The sequence below is a fragment of the Paramormyrops kingsleyae genome, chromosome 8 (assembly GCF_048594095.1).
Source record: "Paramormyrops kingsleyae isolate MSU_618 chromosome 8, PKINGS_0.4, whole genome shotgun sequence".
Classification (NCBI taxonomy): domain Eukaryota; kingdom Metazoa; phylum Chordata; class Actinopteri; order Osteoglossiformes; family Mormyridae; genus Paramormyrops; species Paramormyrops kingsleyae.
The window spans coordinates 34,290,272-34,313,200 of record NC_132804.1 but is presented as its reverse complement, the minus strand read 5'-3'; the positions used below and the strand labels follow the sequence as shown (position 1 = coordinate 34,313,200).

Sequence of the window (22,929 nt, the reverse complement as noted above, 5' to 3'; positions counted from 1 at the left end):
TGTTGATAACAATGTTTATTAGTTATTTTTTCAAGTGACGATTCCGCAATCCTAAATCTGAAAGACATCTGCATGAAAGATCAAAGCTCGGTAAAATATATATAATGCCGAAATTTCATAATTATTACACTCATTTATATTGTCACATTGTATAAAAATAATTTGTACTAATGTATTCATATTTACATTGATGTAATTATAAAATAAATTCACAGTATCTTGCATTTCCCACTAAAATGAATAATTTCTTGATCTTCTCCTCAAACATTAAAACTACCCTGCAGACTCAGAAGTGTACACTGAATGGAGATACTGTAGCCGAGCTATAACCCAGGTAGGGTTTAGCTATAACTCTCGAGCTCTGAATTGAACAGAACAAGTAGGAAATATGATATATTTGTGCCCAGTTGATGCTGGAAAACCACATCACAGTTACTCTCAAAGTGCTGTGATAGTGTGGTTTTATGCGCTGCAATAAGATGTATACTTGACTAGGTGACAGAAGTCGGCATTAATTAGTTGATACTTTAGGAACAACTTTTCATCGGGGACGTGGGATGATGAGTAGGTGAGGTTTCTGAGGCTGTTAGGACCTGCACTCATCAGGTGGGGAAGCTGCCATGTCAGCAGCTTCACTGCAGGCTACCATCCACGCAGCTCTTAAGCTCCCGTAGACCAAGGTCCACCTCCACCCCTGAGCTCTGCTGCTGCACGCTGGCCAGGAGCTTCTTGGCAAACAGCGGCTCCACCTGCAGGAAAGAGCAGAGCTCAATAAGACGGCATGCTCAGAAAGACAGCAGGTGGCATTAAGGATGAAGATTTACATCCATCTGTTGCAGAGGGGCCTGGATCCAATGCCAGCAAGCCAAGGACAACCTAAGCAGGATGTCAGTCTATCACAGGGCATGTTCTCACGCAACAGCCACAAGCTAAGGGCAACGCAGAGACACAAATTTGCCTAACTGCATGTTTTTGGATTACTCAATCTTACGCAAGGAGAGCATGCATAAATGTATACGACTCTTGGTTAAAACACAAAAGCTAATACTTAACCAGGATGGTCAGTTTTTCTTTGGCAGAATTACAAGGGACATTAGAAAAATCTGTGTTCTGGCGCAAGGAATTGAGTAGGCAGCCAGGGAATTATTACGGCTAATTCTGTGTTGTCTTTTCTAGCCCAATGGTTTAGACCACCTGCCTTGGCTGATTTATTGGATTTACATCCACTGCCCTCCAGTTTACAACATTACATTCTTTTGCCTTACATACATGCATCTGGTTCCCTTTACTCAATGAAAAAAAGTGAATGTTGTTCCATTTTACGTGTCAGGACATACATAACTTTTGACAGTTTTAATGTTTAGTAATATAACCTGTACAATAGATAAAATGAACTTGTGTTGATAATTATTATGTGCATTTTCAGCATTCATGTGAAGACTGACAAAGAGAGCCGTTTCATAATAAGATCAGATAAACTTTATTGCGTCCAGCAGGGAATTCTTGAAAGCGTTTGTAATCTACATTTCATGTTTTTGTATTTGACACAAGCAGCGGCTAAACAGACTTGTGCAGATGAAATTCATTTACAAAATGACAGTCTTTTGAGGTTTTTGCTCACTTTTTAAAGGTTGCAAGCGCAGTATGAAAAATTGTATTTAAGATGCTCTGTGGCACTTTAAGAAAAATCATCCTAATGAGTCTCTCTGTTTTTATTAGGTTCTTGGCTCATGCACACACACACACACACACGCACAAATGCGACAAAAGCAGGCACAAAGAAAAAATATAAACATGCAAAGTAAATGGGAGATACTGAGAGCACTACACAGAACAGCAAATGTTAACATGTATCTGCAGAGGTTAACCAGACAGGCGCGGAATATGAGGTACTCACTCAGGTACTTGGGTACTCGGATACTCGAGGTACTCACTCGGGCTGTGATGAGCTTCTGGCCAGGGCTCTTGTCCGCCTCTGGGAATTCCTCCCCAAAACACAAGTCAACCTTGTAAGAGGGCCTAGGACCACCTTCCCGAAAAAACCTATCCAGCTCTGAAGAAGGGACAGAGAAAAGAGTGGTGCAGAGACACATGTGCAAACCTGCGAATGTGGTCCAGAGGTCTACACCCCAAACCCCCATCCACTCACCCCAGCGTAGGACATGTAAAAAAATATCTGTGGGGCAACTTTTGCCCCCACGGTCTAAAAAATGGGGACATTTACAAAATTTTGGGGGCACTTTTTAACAATAGTAATTAATGCATAAATGTTCTGTTTTTAATGCAAAATGAGACCAAATTAAAATACATATAATATAATGACCACCTTAAAATGACCACCTTATGCCAACATATGTAAATAAAAATTGCTGTTACAAAGAGAAGTATGCAATCATCTGTATGTCAGGGAAAGGACATACAGCTCTTAATAGCTGATGTATATATGTACTGTATAATGCATGGTTTATAGATAAAGTAAAAACTTCATCACAGTCTTTCAAATGAACTAGTTTACGGCCTTTTCTAAACAAGCTGTTTAGAAACTGTTGAAGATCTATTAAAAATATTTGGGAAAATGAAAGGCAGTGTTTTACAACTATTGATGCAAACCGGTCTGTGCAACAAAATGATAAAGAAATACTGCAAATTACAGTATTTTAAACCTATTCAGCAAATTTTAAGTACTAATTTTTTCTTTGCCCCCCTCTTTGGTTAATTGTCTTCTTGATTCACACCTGCTTTTTGTTAGTCCTCATCAGCCATGAGATGCTCACCAAATGGGGGTATGTTCCCCAAAAGCTCATGTTAGCAATTTACATTGTTGGACCTATTTTTTTTTTTTTTAAATCTTGGGAACAATTTCTGCCCGTCAGTCACAGTTTTTAGGGCCATTCTGAGATTTCCTGGGCCATTTTTGCCCATTGCCCCTTATTTCTGACACCCGCATAACCATGATCGCATCCCTCACACCTTCCCATCTCCTGCCTCCTCCTGACCTACCTCTCAGAAGAAGAGCCATGTCCAGCAGCTTGCAGGTCCTCTCGCGCTCCAGCTTGTTGGGCCGGTCACGCCACTGGGCCAGGGGCCCGTCCCAGTACACGCGGCCCTGACAGAACCTCTTGGCGAACATGCCGTCGTGAGCCATCCAGAGCAGCACGCCGCGCTGCAGGTGGGGCAGGAGGCGCGTCATGGCCCCCGCCGCTGTGGGGGAGGCGCAGGTCTGTGTGGGAGATGGGAAGCAGACCGGCTCCACTGCACTTGGCCCATAGATGTGCTCGTTCTCCGTCGGGAGCAGGCCGTGAAGGATGCGGCAGCCCTCCGGTGTGCTGGTGCTGAAGTCCTGCACCAGGTGGCCCTGATAGAACAGCCGCACCTGCAGGCGGAAGTCTGGGCCACAGAAGGCACAGCGACGCATGTCACTGCTCCATCAACAGGTGGCACACTGCTCTTATGGTTAAAAGCTTTCAAGTTCGAATCACAGAGCATAATATGCAATATGAACTGGAAAAAACAGCTAAGATTGAAATCTACATACATTTTTATAAGAACCTCTTTTACAATAAACTTGTAGTGGCAGCCATCTATCCATTTGAATATCTTTTCCCCTCTTAGTGATCTAGATATTATAGGCAATGTCTCCCATTCATAACAACATATACAAAAAATACAAACGCCAAGCCAGTGTAACTAATGGTTACAGTCTGACACACAGCCCTACAGATAGCAGTATTTCCTAATCATGGAAACAGGGAAACCAGAAAATGGCTTTGTATATAGATATGCTCGTCTGTGTCATTTATGTGGCATATTTCATAATATGTGCAATACCTATGTTTTAGTTTTATGTACTGCAGCTGCATTTCTGGTGCAGGTCTGGTGTAGGTTGGAGTTTCAGGGGTCTGAGTTCAAGTGGGGTTGTGGTACCTGTGATCTGGACAGCTTCTGGGAAGGCAACATGCAGCATGGAGATGAGGCCTTTAGAATCTGTCTCTCTGCATGTCGTCATTAAGCAAAATTCCTCCGTGGTGTTTCCCTCTAAAGAACATCCAACAATGGAAGAAAGAGAATCCTTTCAACTGTATCAAGGCAAAATGTCATGTATAGCTCATCTTCAAGGGTACAACAGCAATTTACAATCCATTATGGCCCCATTGCCTGATGTCATCCATTGACATCCATTACTTTTATAATGCCGAATCTTGCTGGTTAAATTTTAACTTCTTTTCATAGCTCACATTATTCATGCTGCCAGCCCGTCAGTCAGGTGATTCCTGGCTCAGTCCAGACTACATACTAAACCCACAGGTACCACAGACGTTTCCCATTTACAGCCTGAACCCATGACCAGAATTTAGAGTTCATTTACAGGTGGCTTTTCTTCCTGTCAAATTAGGCTGCAATGTTGATGAAACAGGAATATCTGTGCACAGTAAACCTATCAGTGTTTTCAAGGCATATTTTAACTCCGATAATGGAGCATACAGCCACCTGTATGGTACAATGAAGTAACCCGAGTGAAATTCAGCACTCATTCTTTTTTAGAGCTTCCCATTATTGTTTCATTCTGCAAAGGCGCAGTTCCACACTTGCCAATTTAAACTGACGCTTTCCGTTCTCAAGGAAACATTTTGTTATTTCTCTGTTTCTTTTTAAAATAACTTTCAGTGGCCCGTAAGAAGAATTTCAAAACTTTGTCACCATGACAGGGGGGAGGAGCATCCCTTATCAGGGCGGGGCGGGCGGGCAGCACTGACCGTAGCTTACGGGGGCGGCCTTGTCTGTCGGGCAGGACGCAGCCTGTTGCTGAATGCTGCACGCCTGCCTCTTTGCCTGCTCTCCGTTCTCCACTTTTCCAAAACTCAGCTATATATGTGAATAACGAAGCATAGAAACAAGCACAGTGTGAAGGAAACACAACAACAGAGAATATTACTGTCATAGCCCATACAGAAATTAAATATATTGCAATATATTTGAATTTATGTTGTCGAAGTAAAAAATGTATTTAAAAATATATTTTAAGCAATATATTCACATACCATATATTTCTCAAATATATGTGAAATATATGATTGTAATCGATTCATATACTATAGGCCAATACATTGCTTATATATTCCCAAATATATTTTAATCAATTAGGTTGTTTTAAATTTCATTTATTAATTTATGTAGCTTATGTGACAATTAGAACAAACAAATACATACAGCGCAGTGGTGGCCTCAAGTTTAAGGATTTGGGCTGGTGTTGTGTTCATTTGAAGGCAGTTTAGACACTTGGGATTTGTCACATTGTAATTTTCACAAAACAAGTGATTATGCTAATAAAATACCTGTTTGGGCCATGTTCTTGTCCTTTCTCTGTAATAATATTCCCAGTGGGCACAGCACGTGTTATCCATATGGGTTTTTGATGGATAAGTGATTTTGTATATGACAGCAACATCATAAGTAATGGTATGTCACAACAGAGTTAGAAATTTTCAGACATAATTGGTTTTTAAATGTTAATTATCAAATGCTCCAGAATAAAATGTGTAACTGTTGGTCTTTCCAAAGGTTTGCCTTTTCAAAATATCCTCAGCATTTAGTTTTTAAACTTTTGTCACGATTACTTTAACATGGAGTTAAAGTATATATTAGCATATGAGTATATATTATATTTTATTTCAGTTTAAGAATTGCATGAAAATTAGTGTGGCTACTGCAAATCAGCATTTCCCAAGTTTTAGGTAAATGCTGCCACACCTGTTTAGTTCATGCCATTGTCAATGCACCATTCCATCATATAAAACAATTATCAATTTTTTTAATGAAAATAAGATGAGCCACGTAAGTTCATTTTTCTGGTAATTCTGACCCTGTAATAGGACTATGAAGATGCTCACACATCAATTTTATGGTATTTATTTTGTTGACCTTGTCTTTTGATAAGTGAACTTCTGAGTTTCTACATTATTTTTCTCTAACTCTGATATAAAACTAGATTAAAATGTATGAGGAAACCACACTCAAATGTGTATTCTAACTTTTTAGTAAAATATTAATACAATAATTTTGATTAATGCATCTGTGCTTATAGATCAAAGTGGTATGGTTTGATTTAGACAGTTCTCTAACTGGTCACGAGTGTTTCATTTATTTTTTAGTGCCAGATATTCTGACATATGTTAGTATTATAAACTACATCCAATTTTAATGTGTATCTTATTTAGTCTGTTTTGAAGTTTATCATAATAAATACATTACCATTGAATATTTCTGTGAATTATATTTTCATGTCTGCTTTATGGAGGATGTTGTAGATATTGTAAACTTCGTAGAATTTATGTTGAACGCAACACGTACATTCCACTTGCCAACATCCATGTGAACTCAACTTGCCTTTTACATGTAATTAACCTGTCTTTTCCACATGCTGTTCCAACGTGATTTCCACTTGTTTGTGCCCACTGCGTTTGCAGAATTTATGTTGAACACAACGCGTACATTCCACGTGCCAAAACCCACGTGAAATTTTTTTTACGCGTAATTCACCTGTCTTTTCCACATGCTGTTTCCACATGTATTCCATGTGTTGGTGCCCACTGGGTTAATTCTGATGAATATAATTCTATAACTAAATATATTACTTACTGAAATACGAGTGCATTGGCAAAACATTACAATGTATTTTAAAATATAGTGTCTATAAAAAGTAAACTATTGCTTATACATTATAGTAATTGGCAATAGTAAAAATAGTAATAAATGGTATACCTATAAAATAAGAAACGTGTTTAGTCATATTTATACAGTATAGTACATCAGTACATATATTGTATAATATATATAGTAATATATTGTGTAATACACATCACAATATATTTAAAAATGTATTATCAAATAAAAAAAATCCCATACATTTAAAATATAATTAATTATATATACTCATATAATTCTTGGTATACCTGTCATATATAAGAAATATATTAATTTACATATATGTTTGCATATATTGAAAATAAATATAATGAAAAATGTAATTTCAATATACTAATGTATTTTTTGAAATATACTACAATATACCAAAGCGGCAATTTTTTGTATATTTAAAATATATTTATAATACATTGGAGTTTGGTCAATATATTTTGGTCAATATATTAGTCCATGTATTTTTTATGTAGTTGGATTAATATATTTAACCTGGTGAAAATATATTGTCTATAATATATTTTGTATTATATAAATTTTTCGTATGGGAGATAAACTGAGGGGAAGAAAGGCTGTGGCCACTGAGGTTTATACCCATCTATCTACAGTATCTATCTATCTATCTATCTATCTACCTACCTACCTAATGGTAAGACTGCATTACATGAAACAAGGTGGTCAATTCACAGGAAATGACTTTGATAAACCTGCACTGTCGTTGATGCTGCACTTGAAATTAGCTGAAATTAGACACATTTCTGAAATGTATTCTCAGCAAAATGCTTACATATATTGTTAAATTAATACTTATGCAAAATTAGAGTGATAGCGTCAGGGTCAGGGCCGCCCATCCCTGTCCTATGAGTTCGGTCCCTGTTTAGCCAGCAGGTGTTGCTGGCCATCCTGTTCCCTCTGTCATTGTACTAGTCCCTAGTATGTTTTCCTGCTTCCTCTGGCTGCTGCATAGCTCAGTGAGTTGAGCATGTAGTACCACCACTGTAACATTGCAGTCATGGGTTTGAGGCCAGTCTCATTTAGTTTTTTCTACTGTTTTAGTTGTTTATACTATTTGTACCTGGTTATTTCTGTCCTGCTTGCGTTTGTGTTCCTAGTCCCTCCTAGTGTTAGCCCTCATTTGTGTGCCAAAAGTCCTATGGTTTATTCCCCCAGTATTTGTTTGTTTCCTGACCCCTTTCGGTCCTTTTGTTTTGTAGTGTTACCCTGTGTGTCAAGTCTCTTTAATAAACCCCTGTTTAGCTCTGAACCACAAGTTGATTATCACCTTCCTTTCCCTGCCTGCACCATGCCCCGATTCCGTAATAGGTGATGACTATTGTAGCTATTGATAAGTTCCAGTACCAGTATTGTAGCCATTGATAAGTTCCAGCACCAGTACCAATGGATGCACACACAGACCAGTAAAGGCATAAAGAGTTTGTTACCATGGGATGTGGAGACACGTCTGGCTGACTGATCACATTGATTTCAGGAAACTCTGACAAAGAATAAAGCAGCAGTTAGTACAGCATTCAGAGGCAAATCTGGAGACTGTTGGTTGCACTGTCAAAGGAATTGTCATTCTGTGAATCCCCTAAGAAGTAATGCAACATTCCATATAAACAGGCAAAACTGCATAAATGATAAGCTGTGTGAATGACTTTGGATAAAATTGTTGATAAGCAAATAACTAAGTGAAAAGATAAAGAACAGCAGAGAATACAGAAGGAAAAAGGCTGACAGCATTAAAACAAATACAGTAACAGCACTTTTACAGTTGCTTTGGAGCTCATCTCAGTGTAATCCCCACACCGTAATGTTATGAATGTCGATCATTTTTTGCTATTGTACTGTGTTTGGTGATCTGAAGAAGTTACAGTGCATGCGAGTGCTTTCTCTTGCCAGTGAAGTTTATATACTGTAATGTAGAGCCTTGCAATTTCAAAACTGGTGTCTGACATGAATAAGTAGCAGTTTACTAAAGAAAAATTATCAGTCAATGACAGTGAGAAATGGGGAACCGACCCTCATGCAGAACTGTGGAGCTCAGGAGCAGACTTACACTGACATTTTGACTCTCCTGGTTAAAATGATGCAAATTGTACTTTTCATTTTGGTGGCACTGACTAATTCATCAGTGGAATAATTTGCTTTTGAGACATGAGCTAATTGTTTTGGCTAAGTTACAGGCTTTTGCAGATAAACCATAATGTTGTGCTATATGCATGAACTGTTTTGAGAAATGCTCTTATGGTCTTGAGAATAAGTATGTTTCATGAAATGTGCAAAAAGCAATTGAGAAAAACTGTAATGCGTTCAAACAGCCCACAAAAATAAAAGGCTGAACAAAAAGCAGATTGTAATGTGGCAATCACACAAAAAATTTCTTTCCAATTTAATTTATTTTTGGAAGTGGAAATACTCTGAGAAAGTAGGTTGTCGTGTCCAGATTCTTGATACTGGCATTGTAGTGTTAAGTTGGTCATGTATAGGGTAACCTATACACTCACCTAAAGGATTATTAGGAACACCTGTTCAATTTCTCATTAATGCAATTATCTAATAAACCAATCACATGGCAGTTGCTTCAATGCATTTAGGGGTGTGGTCCTGGTCAAGACAATCTCCTGAACTCCAAACTGAATGTCAGAATGGGAAAGAAAGGTGATTTAAGCAATTTAGAGTGTGGCATGGTTGTTGGTGCCAGACGGGCCGGTCTGAGTATTTCACAATCTGCTCAGTTACTGGGATTTTCACGCACATCCATTTCTAGGGTTTACAAAGAATGGTGTGCAAAGGGAAAAACATCCAGTATGCGGCAGTCCTGTGGGCGAAAATGCCTTGTTGATGCTAGAGGTCAGAGGAGAATGGGCCGACTGATTCAAGCTGATAGAAGAGCAACTTTGACTGAAATAACCACTCATTACAACCGAGGTATGCAGCAAAGCATTTGTGAAGCCACAACACGCACAACCTTGAGGCGGATGGGCTACAACAGCAGAAGACCCCACCGGGTACCACTCATCTCCACTACAAATAGGAAAAAGAGGCTACAATTTGCACGAGCTCACCAAAATTGGACAGTTGAAGACTGGAAAAATGTTGCCTGGTCTGATGAGTCTCGATTTCTGTTGAGACATTCAAATGGTAGAGTGAGAATTTGGCGTAAACAGAATGAGAACATGGATCCATCATGCCTTGTTACCACTGTGCAGGCTGGTGGTGGTGGTGGTGTAATGGTGTGGGGGATGTTTTCTTGGCACACTTTAGGCCCCTTAGTGCCAATTGGGCATCGTTTAAATGCCACGGCCTACCTGAGCATTGTTTCTGACCATGTCCATCCCTTTATGACCACCATGTACCCATCCTCTGATGGCTACTTCCTGCAGGATAATGCACCATGTCACAAAGCTCGAATCATTTCAAATTGGTTTCTTGAACATGACAATGAGTTCACTGTACTACAATGGCCCCCACAGTCACCAGATCTCAACACAATAGAGCATCTTTGGGATGTGGTGGAACGGGAGCTTCGTGCCCTGGATGTGCATCCCACAAATGTCCATCAACTGCAAGATGCTATCCTATCAATATGGGCCAACATTTCTAAAGAATGCTTTCAGCACCTTGTTGAATCAATGCCACGTAGAATTAAGGCAGTTCTGAAGGCGAAAGGGGGTCAAACACCGTATTAGTATGGTGTTCCTAATAATCCTTTAGGTGAGTGTACATTGGTAAAGATAAAACCCTCAAAGACCACACAGATCTGCAATAAAACACAAAAGGTACACTTTCCCTCGATTATCTGCATGCTTCTAGGGGCAATATTGCATTGGTTCAGTCAGTGTGTGGATGTTTTAGTGGGCTGCACTGAAAGGTAGCTGTATACTTCAAGCATCATCAGACAAAACAAAATTGAACACGTTGGTGAAAACTATCTGTCGCATACTTAAGCTAGGTGTATACTGCAGATGAATGTATCAATTCAGGGGCTACATCCTTCATAGGGGACAGGCAACGTAGCCGCGTCCTTCTAAAAGTCTGCGCAATGAATCTTGGGATAATTTGGGCTGTGAAGGATCCATCAGGTAAATCCTTCAAGGCCTGGGAAAAGAAAGACAGATTTCTAGGTCAAATTAGAAGAATCCTGTGAAATGGGACAGCCTTGTTGGACTGCTGTGACATATTAGGTCAGGGGTGGCCAATCTTATCCGCAAAGGGCCGGTGTGTGTGCAGGTTTTTGGGATAACCTTCAGCTCAGCTGTTCAAACCCAGGTGTGAGGTCTCTTCAGCCAATCAGTCCTCTAATTAGTAATCTAATTAGGGTGTTGCAGCAAAAACCCACATACACAGCAGCCTGTGGAAGGTTGAGTTCATACTACACCGCAGACGTAGACGGTTGCGCTTGCTTGCATACAAACAGCAGTGCAATTCCACCAGACCCAGAGAGGGGAGATGTATTGCCACGACCAGAAATACATGCAGTGTGGTGAAACAGTAACGGCTTTTTAAGACCAGTTTTAAATGCACCTGATCCCACCTCATTCCAAAACCGACACGCCAATGGGCGTTAACATGTATGCAAGTACATTTACTATTTAAACAACGTAGGTGCTAGATAGCTGCTTCGGGCTGAAGGCCAGTTCATGCTTCACTTTTCCGTGTGCACTTTCAGTTGCCGACTAGGGGACGTAACGTAAATATTGTATCACTGGCAGGGCACATGTCCCAGCATGCCCCGCGTGCAGTTGTAAATAGCCCTTGTATTGTTGTTGTTATTGTTAATGGCTATATTTCCTTATTGTTGCGCGTGTGTTTGCCCGTGTCTTGTGTGTACCCTATCCGATCCTCATGTGTAATTAGCTCATGTAAATCTCCAACCCTATATGCCTCTTACAGTTGAGCATCTGACAACCTCATGTTTCCTGTGTATAACAGGTTCGGTGCTCTTTGGGTACCTGATGTATTCCTTTTCAGGACTAGTAATAAAGAGTGTGTTCTCCCTGGCAAGCTAGTGGCTGGAGCGGGTGCTGATCACCATCGTCAGGCAACTTTGCTCCAGCCTGGTGGACCTTGAGGCAGCAGAAAAGTGCCGGCACTCCACGAGGGACGAGAAGCTGGTGCTGCGGGAGGGCAGGGCACCGGGCTCCCCGCTACCCAAAAGCTCGCGCCAGAGTCTCCGGCAGACGAGCAGAAGACACCGGGGAAAGAGAGATACTCTCCGTGCTATCCAGCACGCCCTGAAGCTGCTCTTGCCTGCCCACCAAAACCTCGGCGAAGACGACATCAGTGACCGAGGAGGGTGGGCAACACAGTGGACTCAAGGGCTCCCCGCTGGTCAATGACGAGAAGCCGCGGCTGCGAGCATCACCAACAGAGGCAGCGAGCAGAGGTTGCTCTGTTGGAATGAGAATAGGCATGTAGTAGCTGGGAGACCCGGCTTGCTGAACAGTGCCACGAGCTTGACGTGCAGTGGGAGAGGGACCACCAAGATTGGGAGTGGCTGATGGAGTCCGTGGAGCAGCTCTGCGGTGAGTTGGCCAGCTGGGAGAAGGAGCACGGCTGCCAGGGGTGCCTGGCCGAGGCAGTGGAGGCGGCATTATGGGCCCGTGAAACGGCGCTGCTCGGCTGGGAGGAGGTGTGCCGTGGCTTGGAGGCCCAGCTGGCTGAGGAACACCACAGGCTGCACGAAGTGGAGGTCGCGCTGCGTGACCGAGTGGAGGCGTGCCATGTACTGGAGGCCAAGCTAGCCCAGGAGCACGGCGAGCTGGTGGCTCGACCAGAGTGAGAGCTGCTGTGCAGGGCCACACGACCCTGCGAGCAGGAGGCCCCCCGGCAGGACCTGCCTGCCCCACAACACCCAGGCCATAAGTGGGGTAGGAAGGAGGACCGGGGCCTGGAGGATGGCTGTCGCCAGAGAAGGGAGCTTGGCTGTGGGAGTCGCTGGGCATGGACCCCCTGGAAACTGTCCTGGGTCCCCTTAAGGTGCAGAAGAAGGGTTGGCACCGGTGGGGATCCGACATGCCAGCATCGCCCAGCAGCTAACCACGCCAGCATGCGGGGAGCGACCTGCCCCGTCATCGGAGGCGACATGCTGGCAGCTGCTAGTGAACTTTGGGTGGTCAGCCGGCTCTGGAGGTACAAGGCCCTCCCGGGCACCAATGCTTCTTCCTCCATGAGGGGCACCGGTTGTTGATCACCAGGCTTGTTCTCCCGAAGCCTCCTGCTCGGCACCTCTAGAGGGCTCACCTAGCCATTCACATTCTGGCAGCTGTTCTCGCAGCCGCTCCATGAGGTGCTGCCCCCGCTCCAGGGACTCATGCAGCCACTCGCCCTGCTCCAGCTGTGGCCGCCTCCTCATGACTGGGAAGAGCAGCCTCAGTCTGCTGCTTGCACTGGTCATGCTTGCAGCTGGGGTGAGGAGCACCCACTCCAGCAGCATTAGTGGGGCTGCTTCTGACACCAGTATGACACTTGGCAGACCGACGCATCAGTGCAGCCGCAGCAAAACAGGAGAGGACACGATTTTGCTCTTTATGTATAGTCGTGAAAGGACTGCGCAAATAGTAACCATACACAGCAACAAAAATTGGCGCAGAAACACAGGGAAGTTACACTAAGGAGAGTAAGGCACACATATGGCAGGTAATTACACATTAGCTTGAACACGTCACAATCAGGTAAGGACCGAGTGCAAACACAAGTATGGGTACACGCGACAGTTGGGTATACAGCACAACAAGTACCTGCACTAACAACAATTACAAACAGGGGCTATTTACAACCTCACCCAGCATGCACAGCACTCTTACTGGGGTCGGCTACTCTGAGCCGTCTCTCCGATGCTACAGTACGAACTAGGCTCCATGCTAGCAAAGACACTTGTGTCGCGCCTGGCCTCATTTTGGCCCGGATGATATGGCTGAATGCATTTCGGTGTACCACCTGTGCAGCATTCCCCGAGGCAAACTTTCTTCATTTGTTCTGATCCCACCCACTGCCCACGACTGGCTGACATAAATGTGATGCCGCGGGGTTGGGCAGCCACATTAATTATGCAATTACTTGCATGCTTCGCACAGCACCACACTTATCTGTAAATTGATGCTTTCCCTGTCTGTGCCCCTGGTAGTATGAGACCAATAGTGGCTGTTACTACTGAGAAAAACTTTGCAGAGCTGTCGTTTCCTTTATTAAAATGACGCAGGCACTCGCTGATTGTTCTCGCTGATGTGTTCGATTTCATTTTGCCCAGATGTTGTCTTAAGTAACTGTGCGGCCACCTTGGTCCATGCCGCTCTCTTTGTATGGATCATGCATATCATCCTTTTGTCTCATAAGCCTGGCGTGGGCTATTAATAATAATTCAAATAATATAACTAGAAAATATGCTAATATTCATTGATTTGGGATATGAATTTTTGTGTAAATAATGTAAAATAATAAAATGTTATTATAACTGATATTGTACTTTTGAATTAGACACTTCAGGTTCCACTTCGAAATGGTGATTTGTTGTGAGTGAATAATTTTACGCGATGCTATGATGAATTCTGCCCCCTTCAGGCAGGGTGCTACTCTCACCCGTGCTCCTGGTGCCCTCCGGCTGGATCTTGTACACCTTGTATGGCTCGGAGATATCTAGCTGACTGCGCTCGGGAACCTCACGGAAATCCGTGCTTTTGTTGAGGGCGCATCGCAAGCGAGTCTTCCAGACAGACGGGTCAGCTACGTCCTTCCCCTCACGATACTTCCCTTTGTACACGGCCCAGGCCTGGGGCAAATACACACAGAAACGGACACACACACTGCCCTGTGACTTTTTTGTATGTATGTGTGTGTGTGTGTGTGTGTATATGTATATATATACACACATACACACACACAGCCACGGAAAAAATTAAGAGGCCACTGTATACTTTTAAATAAATTTGCATTCTTAAATCTCAGTTTAATTCCGGTTCTGCAGGCAGAAGGCTACACTGAGCATCAGGATGCTTCAAGGTTCAAAATTTCTAAGACAGCAGTACGCAAGAATAAGGTGAAGCAGGAGACACCGGGTACAACCAGAAACCAGATGGGTAAAGGGCAGAAGCGACTTTCTAATGCCAGAGATGATTGTTAGTTCATCCAACATGTTCTCGTGAATCATAGGATGGCATCAAGGAATGGGAAACATTAAGTGCAGGTGGGAAGTGCGTCTCATTGCGTATCAGGCTCCTGAAGGACTGAAGACCCGTAAAGCAAGGAAGAAGGCCTTCATTAATGAGAAACACAGAAGAACCAGGCTGAAGTTCGCAAAAAAAAAAACATTATTCACAGATGCACACCCATTAATTGAGAAATGAGAGAAAAAAATTGTGCTGTGGTCTCTTAATTTTTTCCACGGCTGTAAATTATTTATTTTAAAAAATAATAATAATCTTTATGAACTATATACAGTACAGTGCAAAAGTCTTAGGAAGTCAGAGAAAATGGCTATTAATCTTGGTAGTAAGTATATATTTGCTCAGAAGAAATACAATTGAACATTATAACACACGCAAATTATAAGTAACAAAAATTATCGAGTTTCATCTGTTCTCCAAAAAGTTACTGATCTTATCTTGCTGGGTAACTACATGACTCTGCTTTGGTTGCCAAACCGCTCCTTGGAAACAGCTCAGACATTATGTGTGTTTGTTAAATTTCTCCACGAGTTCAATTAATTAATTAACTTTTTAGATAACCAATGGCCAAACAAGGTGGGGTAGCGGTGGAGTCAAAAAATGCGTGTTGTATTGGTCGGTTGCTGTAGATAATGGGGTGACTTTGGGAAAGGTTTTGAAATTGTTAAGATGACACACTTTGACAGACAATAACATAGTTATACACCAATATGACAATCATTTAAACAACACTTTCTGGGACTGCCTAAGACTTTTACGCATTAGTGTATAATATCATATAGACCTATTTTTGAATGCCGGAAACACTAAGCACTGATTTGTCTGATTACATTATACAGTTCAGTTAAAATAGCATGTGCTGCACACAAGGAACAGTCTCGTACGTTTTGGGATTATATGGCTGTGTACTTTTCTAATTACACGACCTAAAAGGGCATCAAAAATATTTATTTACATTCACTAACAAGTTTGGCACATATAATTTATTAACGTAAAATACATTAAATACAGAGTCAACATTCTAACAAAGTGAACTAATAATGTCCTACTGTAAAATGCTAAATGAAAATTATGTCTGAAAATACCCTGTAACGATAGAGTTTTGCGCTTATCATAATTAAGTTTTCCCTTTTTTACCTTAAATAGTGCAGCGTCTTCGTTCTGATTATAGTCCTGCTTTGCCGCATGTTTCCACGGTATCCTAAACATTGACTTCTCCTGATCTTCCCAGCTCAGCCCTAAAAATTTCTCGCTCTCTATCTGCGCGATCAGCCACTCTCTCAAGCGCATGTGTTTGCAGTTTTTCTCCATTTCAACTGAAAAAAGAACGGCTAAATTATATATAAAGTATTATTTTAAAAAAATGCAATAAAACAGAAAACCCTGATCACGACATCTGAACGCCTCTTATATGAGATACAAAGCCGCCAGTTGTACTACCTATCTACGAGAAGTTAAAATAAGTCATTATAAGTACAAGTAAATAAATTTTCCAGTTAATATCCCCCTTGGTAGTATGTCTCGTGGTCTTGTTATAACAGCACAAGTTTTCTTTTTTTCTTTTTTTTGCAGCTGGCGTTGTGAGAATACGATCTTTTTAGAAGAGAAAGCAAAAGTAAAGTGGAAAACTTTCAGTTTCCTGTCTCGGTGAAGCTCACGGAGCGAGCTCTGACCGCCTAGGGCACGGCACACGTGTGCTCGAATATTCGTCTTTTTATGCTTTTCACTTAAACATTCATACATTTGTTAAGCACTCGTCTAGCGAGAAGCCGTCATAACCAGTGATTAAACAACTAGTTATACACATTTTTATCGCAAATATATCATTCTTGTGTTATTCATATTGTATTTGTAGTTTCTTCTTTATGGCCTACTCTCAGCAGAACCACCTGTTCCGTTTTCTTCTCTGTGTCACTCTTGAGCAGTGAAGAGTAAAGGCTTAGCTTAAAGTAGGTTTGTGTTTAATAAGGGTACATTAATACCATAACTGTTTGTCCCGTCCAACCTTTAGCCTACCTTTAAAAATATGAATAAATTTGTCGAAAGTATTCAATTCTCATCAAACCTTGTGACCAATGTCAAATTCATCCCACGATTTCACTTGCATAAGCATGAACAAATGTATACAGTCAAGGGTAGGTATACATACGAGGTATACATACTTTATAATAATAATAATAATAATAATTATTATTATTATTATTATTATTATTATTATTATAAAGCGAGACAAATCTGCTGCTGTGGAAAAAACACTGAAAGAATTAACTCCTCCGTTTTTCGACATTGAACTGGAGCATTTTATTTTGTTAAGAAGCAAAATGACAATTCACTGATAATTCTGCTAGTTTGTTCATTCGTTCACTTGCTCATTCATTCTTTCTTTCGTTCATTTATTCATTCATTCATCATCCATCATTCATCCATCAACAATGAAGAAGGGTCTGTCTAGAAAACCAGAAATCTTAGGTTCATGTCCTTTAAAAGCTTTATCTTAAGAACTGAATGCTTAGCTCATTTGCTGCAATTCAGTGGAAATAACAGCTTTCCTGAAGAGATGAGCTCATGCAAAGTTTCAGTTCAACATTTCAGTTTCCAATTAGCTCAGTAACTGAGATTAAAAAACAGTCAGGCCAGAGGCAGACAAAGTGTGCCCATTCATGTGTCCAGTATAATACTCTGTAATTTAATTATTTTAGGATTTCGCCCATTTGTACAGGAGAGCATTTACTGAAGTTATGTTAAGTTCTTTGAATAAAGCGGGAAAACATCTGTGTCATAAGTACAGTTCCCTGGTATTTACATGTTCTTACTTTGCATGTGTCTCAGCAGTGTGCTTTGCCATGCTAGAACTGTCAACTACACAGGTAAAAGTAAACGGTTCAATTCAAGCATTTCCATACACTTCTATTTTCAGATCAGTACAACATCTTGTTTTCTAAGTGAAGATATTGTCGGAACTGAAAGTGAAACTATAGTGAACTATAGTGTTCTAGACTGTTCTGTGATCTTTCTCACATACCATAGACGTACAGACATGCGCAGTGAAATGAAGACGTATGATTATGAAGGAGATGCCTTTCGGTGGCTCAGCGTGCAGCACTTTTGCCTCATGCCTCCAGGTTCAAATCCTGTGTGTGTGTCTGTGACATTATTTCTGCATCATCTGGATTTCCTTTTCCGGTCTAAAAACACGCAGTTAAGCTAAATGGTCCCTAAATAAGTGGTTCCCAGCACGTTGACTGCGAGCTACTAGTATGTTGCAGAATGGATGTGAAAGGAGAATTAATTTTACCATTGCACCCCCCATCCCCCATCCTCGTGTCCCCATTGACAAATTTTATCCTCCCCCCTTCCTGTAAAAGTATGTCTCACAGTTAGTTAACAAATAAGGTTGGAGGTCCCTGTCCTACTGGTGCCTATAGTCAGTCCCTATGTGATTTTGCAGTTTTTTTTTGTGATTCTGTAAGCCCAAAATGCTTGATTTTGCAGTGGTTTTCTCACAATTTCTTGTGCAACTTGCGGAGTCCTGTGATCTTTTTTGTGGAAAATTTGGCAAAAGTTCAGGAATGTTTTTAACCATTCCACATTAGTATTCATTAGCATTCTCTATTCAACATCTTGGAATTGTTCTGCACAATCTTTAGCAGTAATTTTTGTTGCTAAATGCAGTGTGTTTGCTGTGTTCGTCTTCCCTGCAATGGAGCCTAACAAAAAAACACATGAATGCACACTGCAATAATGGCACAGGAAGTGTATCATTGTCCAAATCTAAGCAATCTGTTGATTTAGTCATTTTTTGCAGAAATGCTGTGGTAAAATTGAAAATTGTAAGCTCTGCGATCAGGGAATTGGAAAATTTTGGAACCAATATATAGAGTATGTGTGGTGAGGCACTAGCATCCCATCTAGAATGAATTTCACAGTCTTGTGAGCTGTGCTACCAGACACCATCGTTTACAGGCTTCAAACCTGAAGTGGCTCAGAGTTTTGTATGGATCATATTTTGATGTCATGATCTATCAGCTGAAATGTAGGAGGCATACAATCCAACAATACATTTTAGGTGTCCTTGGCTTGTCAGAACCAAAATGCAGTGATATTGTATGACTTAAATACTTTTAACATTAACATTGTGTATCTGATACAGATATAATCAGAAACCCCTGTCCTTAAACATGGAAAAATAACGAACTTGCACAGTATGAAGCTGAACAGTAAGGGAAATAGAATCCTCACTGTTATTTATACACTTCTAACAGATGCTTGACAGTCTTTGACTGTGAATAATATTTAATTCTTTCTGGTCTTCAGCATCCACACTGCACATGTAGTCTACCGATATTGGCCTTACCTTCTTGTTAATGTGTCTGTTTTTTGAGCTTCTCAAGTGTGATTTAGAGGTTGACTTCCTAATTGTCTTGCTAAAACTTGATTCTTTAAGGTGCACATCTGTGGGTGTTTGTGCTGCAGACACGCAGGTAATGTCAAGATATTTTGCTGGGTAACTGTGTTCTAGCTAGTGCATAAGGCCTGGTATTTCTGTAATAGTTCTGGAACACTTGTAGGATATTGTTGTACAGGTCCTGGCTCAACCACTCTGTTTGGCTAAACAAGTTTCTCTGGAACCTCCAGTTTACAAGACTTTTTACAGGTGAAGTCATATTTGGTTTGTCAGGAATGTGATGCACAGGGCACAGTGGTGGAAGAGAGGTCTCTTTATTAGGGGTAACACCAAAACGAGAGCAAAAGTGTTACTGTGGGCTCATACATCTCATCAATGGTGGGAAGGGAATCTGTAGAAGGAAGTCCAGTAGTGTGGAGATCGCTAGGAAAAATTCTGTATAGGCATTCCACCTCAGTGTGCTCAGAATGGAATTCTATTCGCGTGTTTGCTTACTTTTGACGGTTAGGCACCACCAATTTTTATTTTCCCCTAGGTGATCTAGATTCAGTTTTACAAGAAATCTGATTCGAGTGCAGTTTGTCTCACAACACGAGGAATGAAGGACTCTGGGGCAGGCGGAAGGAGAACAAAAGGGACTGTATTGTCAAAACAGGAGCAGGGAAACCAACAGGACCGTGACGGGTCAAAACAGGAAGACTAACTCTGGGATGGGCACAGGCAACAGGAAGGTTGATGTTAATGACTGGACTGGGAAACACAGGACTGGAAAACACAAGAGGTACCTTACCTCTCCCTTACCTCCACCAATATAACAAGCAGGAGACAGGGAAACATAAACAGACAAGAAATACAAATACCAGTGAAGATATTATCAATATGGTGCGAGTGGAAAAAGGAAAGGTAAGGCAAGTGCGATGACAAATAAGAGGCTGGTGTCTTCTGCAGAATGAATGGGGAGGGTTTCTGCCGTCAGGCAGAAAACTCACTTTAAAATGCAGGTGCAATAGGGACCACAGCAGAGAAACAAAAACACCAACAAACACGCACCTTGCGATGTGCTGAGGACCTAACAGCTGACTTCAACAATATACTTACATTAATTTATTGAGGAGTCAACACTTTTATGCAAAATGTGTCCCTGGAGCAATTTGGGGCCCAATGGTGAAATAATCTCCTGCTTCAAGCATGTATCTTCCAGCCTGATTCCATTGCTGGATAGAGACTGAGAGGACTGTTGATGTTAGACACAGTATACAGCATGAAGCTATTATTATCAGTCTTCTTGTTTTTATAAGAAACCACTGACATTCACTTCCTGTTACAGTCAACTGTAAAGCCCCTTTCAGACATGCACTGCCATCCTGAACTTTTTTAAACATTACCCAGAGTATCTGTATGTGTGGATACAAATGTATGAATTAGTTGTATTGGACGTTAACCCTGCTAACTCCCTAGAACGAAGTCCAGGTAATTTCCAACTCACCCCCATGTGTCAATGGAGCAGGGAGAATCCTGGAGTATTCACCACGAGCAAGTGGGCGTGATAATAAGATTTTTATCATGCAACTGGCATGAAAACAGAAGAATACAAACCGCCAGAAAATTCTGTCAGTAAGGGCTGACACAGAAATTGCTTGACAGATTGAAAGAATGGCAAGAGACTCACTTTTGTCTGATCAAAATACAAACTGGCTACATGACCATGGTGTAATCCGAACTAAACTGGAGGTGAACAACAAACATCTTCCACGTGCTGTAAACAAAACATTGCCATTTCTGCAGCATGCTTTTTCGTCATTTCCTGCCTCCTGCATGCTCTACCCAAGCTCCACCCCTCATCTAAACGAACTGGAGTATTTGTAGTAGGTGTGAACACGTCTAACACAGATCTCCGTTTGTGTGCCACATGTGCGAAAGGGCAACTCCGAAAATGTCCGGACCTGATTCTCTGGACAAAGTCCAGAATTCATGTGTGAAAAACGACTTATATTACAAGCCCTTAAGCTGGTGGGCACCAAACCACTGACGCAGGCAACAGTCTATTAAATGCAGCCTAAGTGATGAAGGGATAGAAGAAAATAAGGACCCTGCCCCCCATGCACACTCAGATCAGAGCCCCCAGAGGCCGCATATGTTTTACGTCTGAACCTGTAGGTGGCATGGCCTGCTAATCCGAAACAGGTTGCAGCCCACAGATTGGTGAAAGGAGCTGCTTGAGTAACAGTAAAAGCTCGCCCTTGTCCCTCACTGCCACCCCCACCTGCCTCTGAGTACGTCTTTGGATTGGCTCCCGCTGGGTGGGGTGGGGCGGGCCGGCCGGGGTCGTCTTCCTTACTGCCCTGTACGTGTGACTTCAGGCACATCCGCACCTGGAGCTCCCCCCGAAGGGGAGCCGCACGGCCATCCGGCAGCGAGAGGCAGAAACAGGAGAAGATGCTGCTCTCAAGGTTTAGCCACCTGCAGGTTTTACAGGAATCCTGAAGATGAATCATCAGCACAGAAAATTTAAACCCATTAACTGCTATTTGTTTTTCCCCTGCTAAAGCGACAGTGATATCAGAGCCAAGAAAGCCAAGCTAAACACAAGAAACGTTCGGCTTGGCTGACAATTCTCACGTTCCACGGAAATTCTCACATTCCTAGTGAATAAAGTTACCTCCTCAAAACTATATGTGAAATGTGTAAATAATACATTTCGACCGAAACCATAAAAACATCCCACATCTTTAGTTCTGTATACTGTATGTGGAGAAAAAGAAGGCCACATCCAGAAAGCAAGTCTCTTTTTACAGCGTTCACACTGACATTGTTTGTCAGAACCAGGTCGCTCACTAAAGCAGTTTGAGATGACATCAGGATCAGTGTAATGTTCCCCAACCTGGTTATGTCATGGAAGCCAGGAAGTCTGCCATGAAGGGGAAGCCTTCAAAGACATACATTTAGCATTCATTTAACATACCGCCTGCATGTGTGTTTTGTTAGAATAATAAACTCTGATGCGCATTCAAAAAGAATCTCTAATGCAAGTAAAGCTCCTGACTCAACGTAAACAAAGACGATAGCTTGTACTGAAGAATTGTCCAGTCAGCGAAAATGACAGACTGGCAGGTAGCAATCGGGCCAATTCCCAGGTGCATTTCGCCCTCAGTCCTGGTGTAAGGATTCACTCACTAGTGTAATAAGTATCTTTGCAGTGATGCTACTTTGAGCAAGTGAGTAAAAGGAAAGCGTATCCTCAGGCATATGCTGAGCATGAACATACATTACTTGTTGTTCAGCGAACAATTAATCACCTTTTATGCTGAAATTGACACAAAATTTAAATGCTGATGACAAACTTAAAAATTAGCTAAACCGTTTCTGTGTGTAGTTTATAAGCATACCTTGGAAATACTGCTTCACAGTACATAGCAGAGTGAAAAGGCAGTCAGTTTAAATCAGATTTATGATCGAACACATATGCCAGGTATGAGCTTTTAGGAGGGAAAAAACTGGACACACTGAGCATATGCTGTCAACTGCAGCTGTCAACACTGACTGGTGGCCATGTTGCTTTTTCCCCAAAAATGAAATTTCATTTCATGAAATATCTGAAAAGGATGAAACAAACCTCATATACACTGCATTGGGTAGCTCTGCTCTTTTAAAACATTCAGTTAA

General features: G+C 41.6%; 1 protein-coding gene across 3 annotated transcripts; it reads right to left on the bottom strand.

The window, feature by feature from the left end:
* Positions 1-16,495, bottom strand: LOC111857231 (interferon regulatory factor 4-like). Of its 3 annotated transcripts, XM_072715718.1 has the most exons (9): positions 15,999-16,495; positions 14,278-14,467; positions 9,765-9,821; positions 8,139-8,191; positions 4,755-4,863; positions 3,925-4,035; positions 3,001-3,387; positions 1,935-2,053; positions 1-749 (listed from the first exon to the last, which is right to left on the bottom strand). In XM_072715718.1, the coding sequence occupies exons 1-9, from the start codon at positions 16,170-16,172 to the stop codon at positions 633-635; spliced, it is 1,317 nt and encodes a 438-aa protein (XP_072571819.1). In that variant the 5' UTR covers positions 16,173-16,495; the 3' UTR covers positions 1-632. The 3 variants fall into 3 exon arrangements, with proteins under 3 accessions (XP_072571819.1, XP_072571820.1, XP_023693630.1); XM_072715719.1 differs by lacking the exon at positions 3,925-4,035; XM_023837862.2 differs by lacking the exon at positions 9,765-9,821.
* Between the last annotated feature and the right edge of the window lie 6,434 nt (positions 16,496-22,929).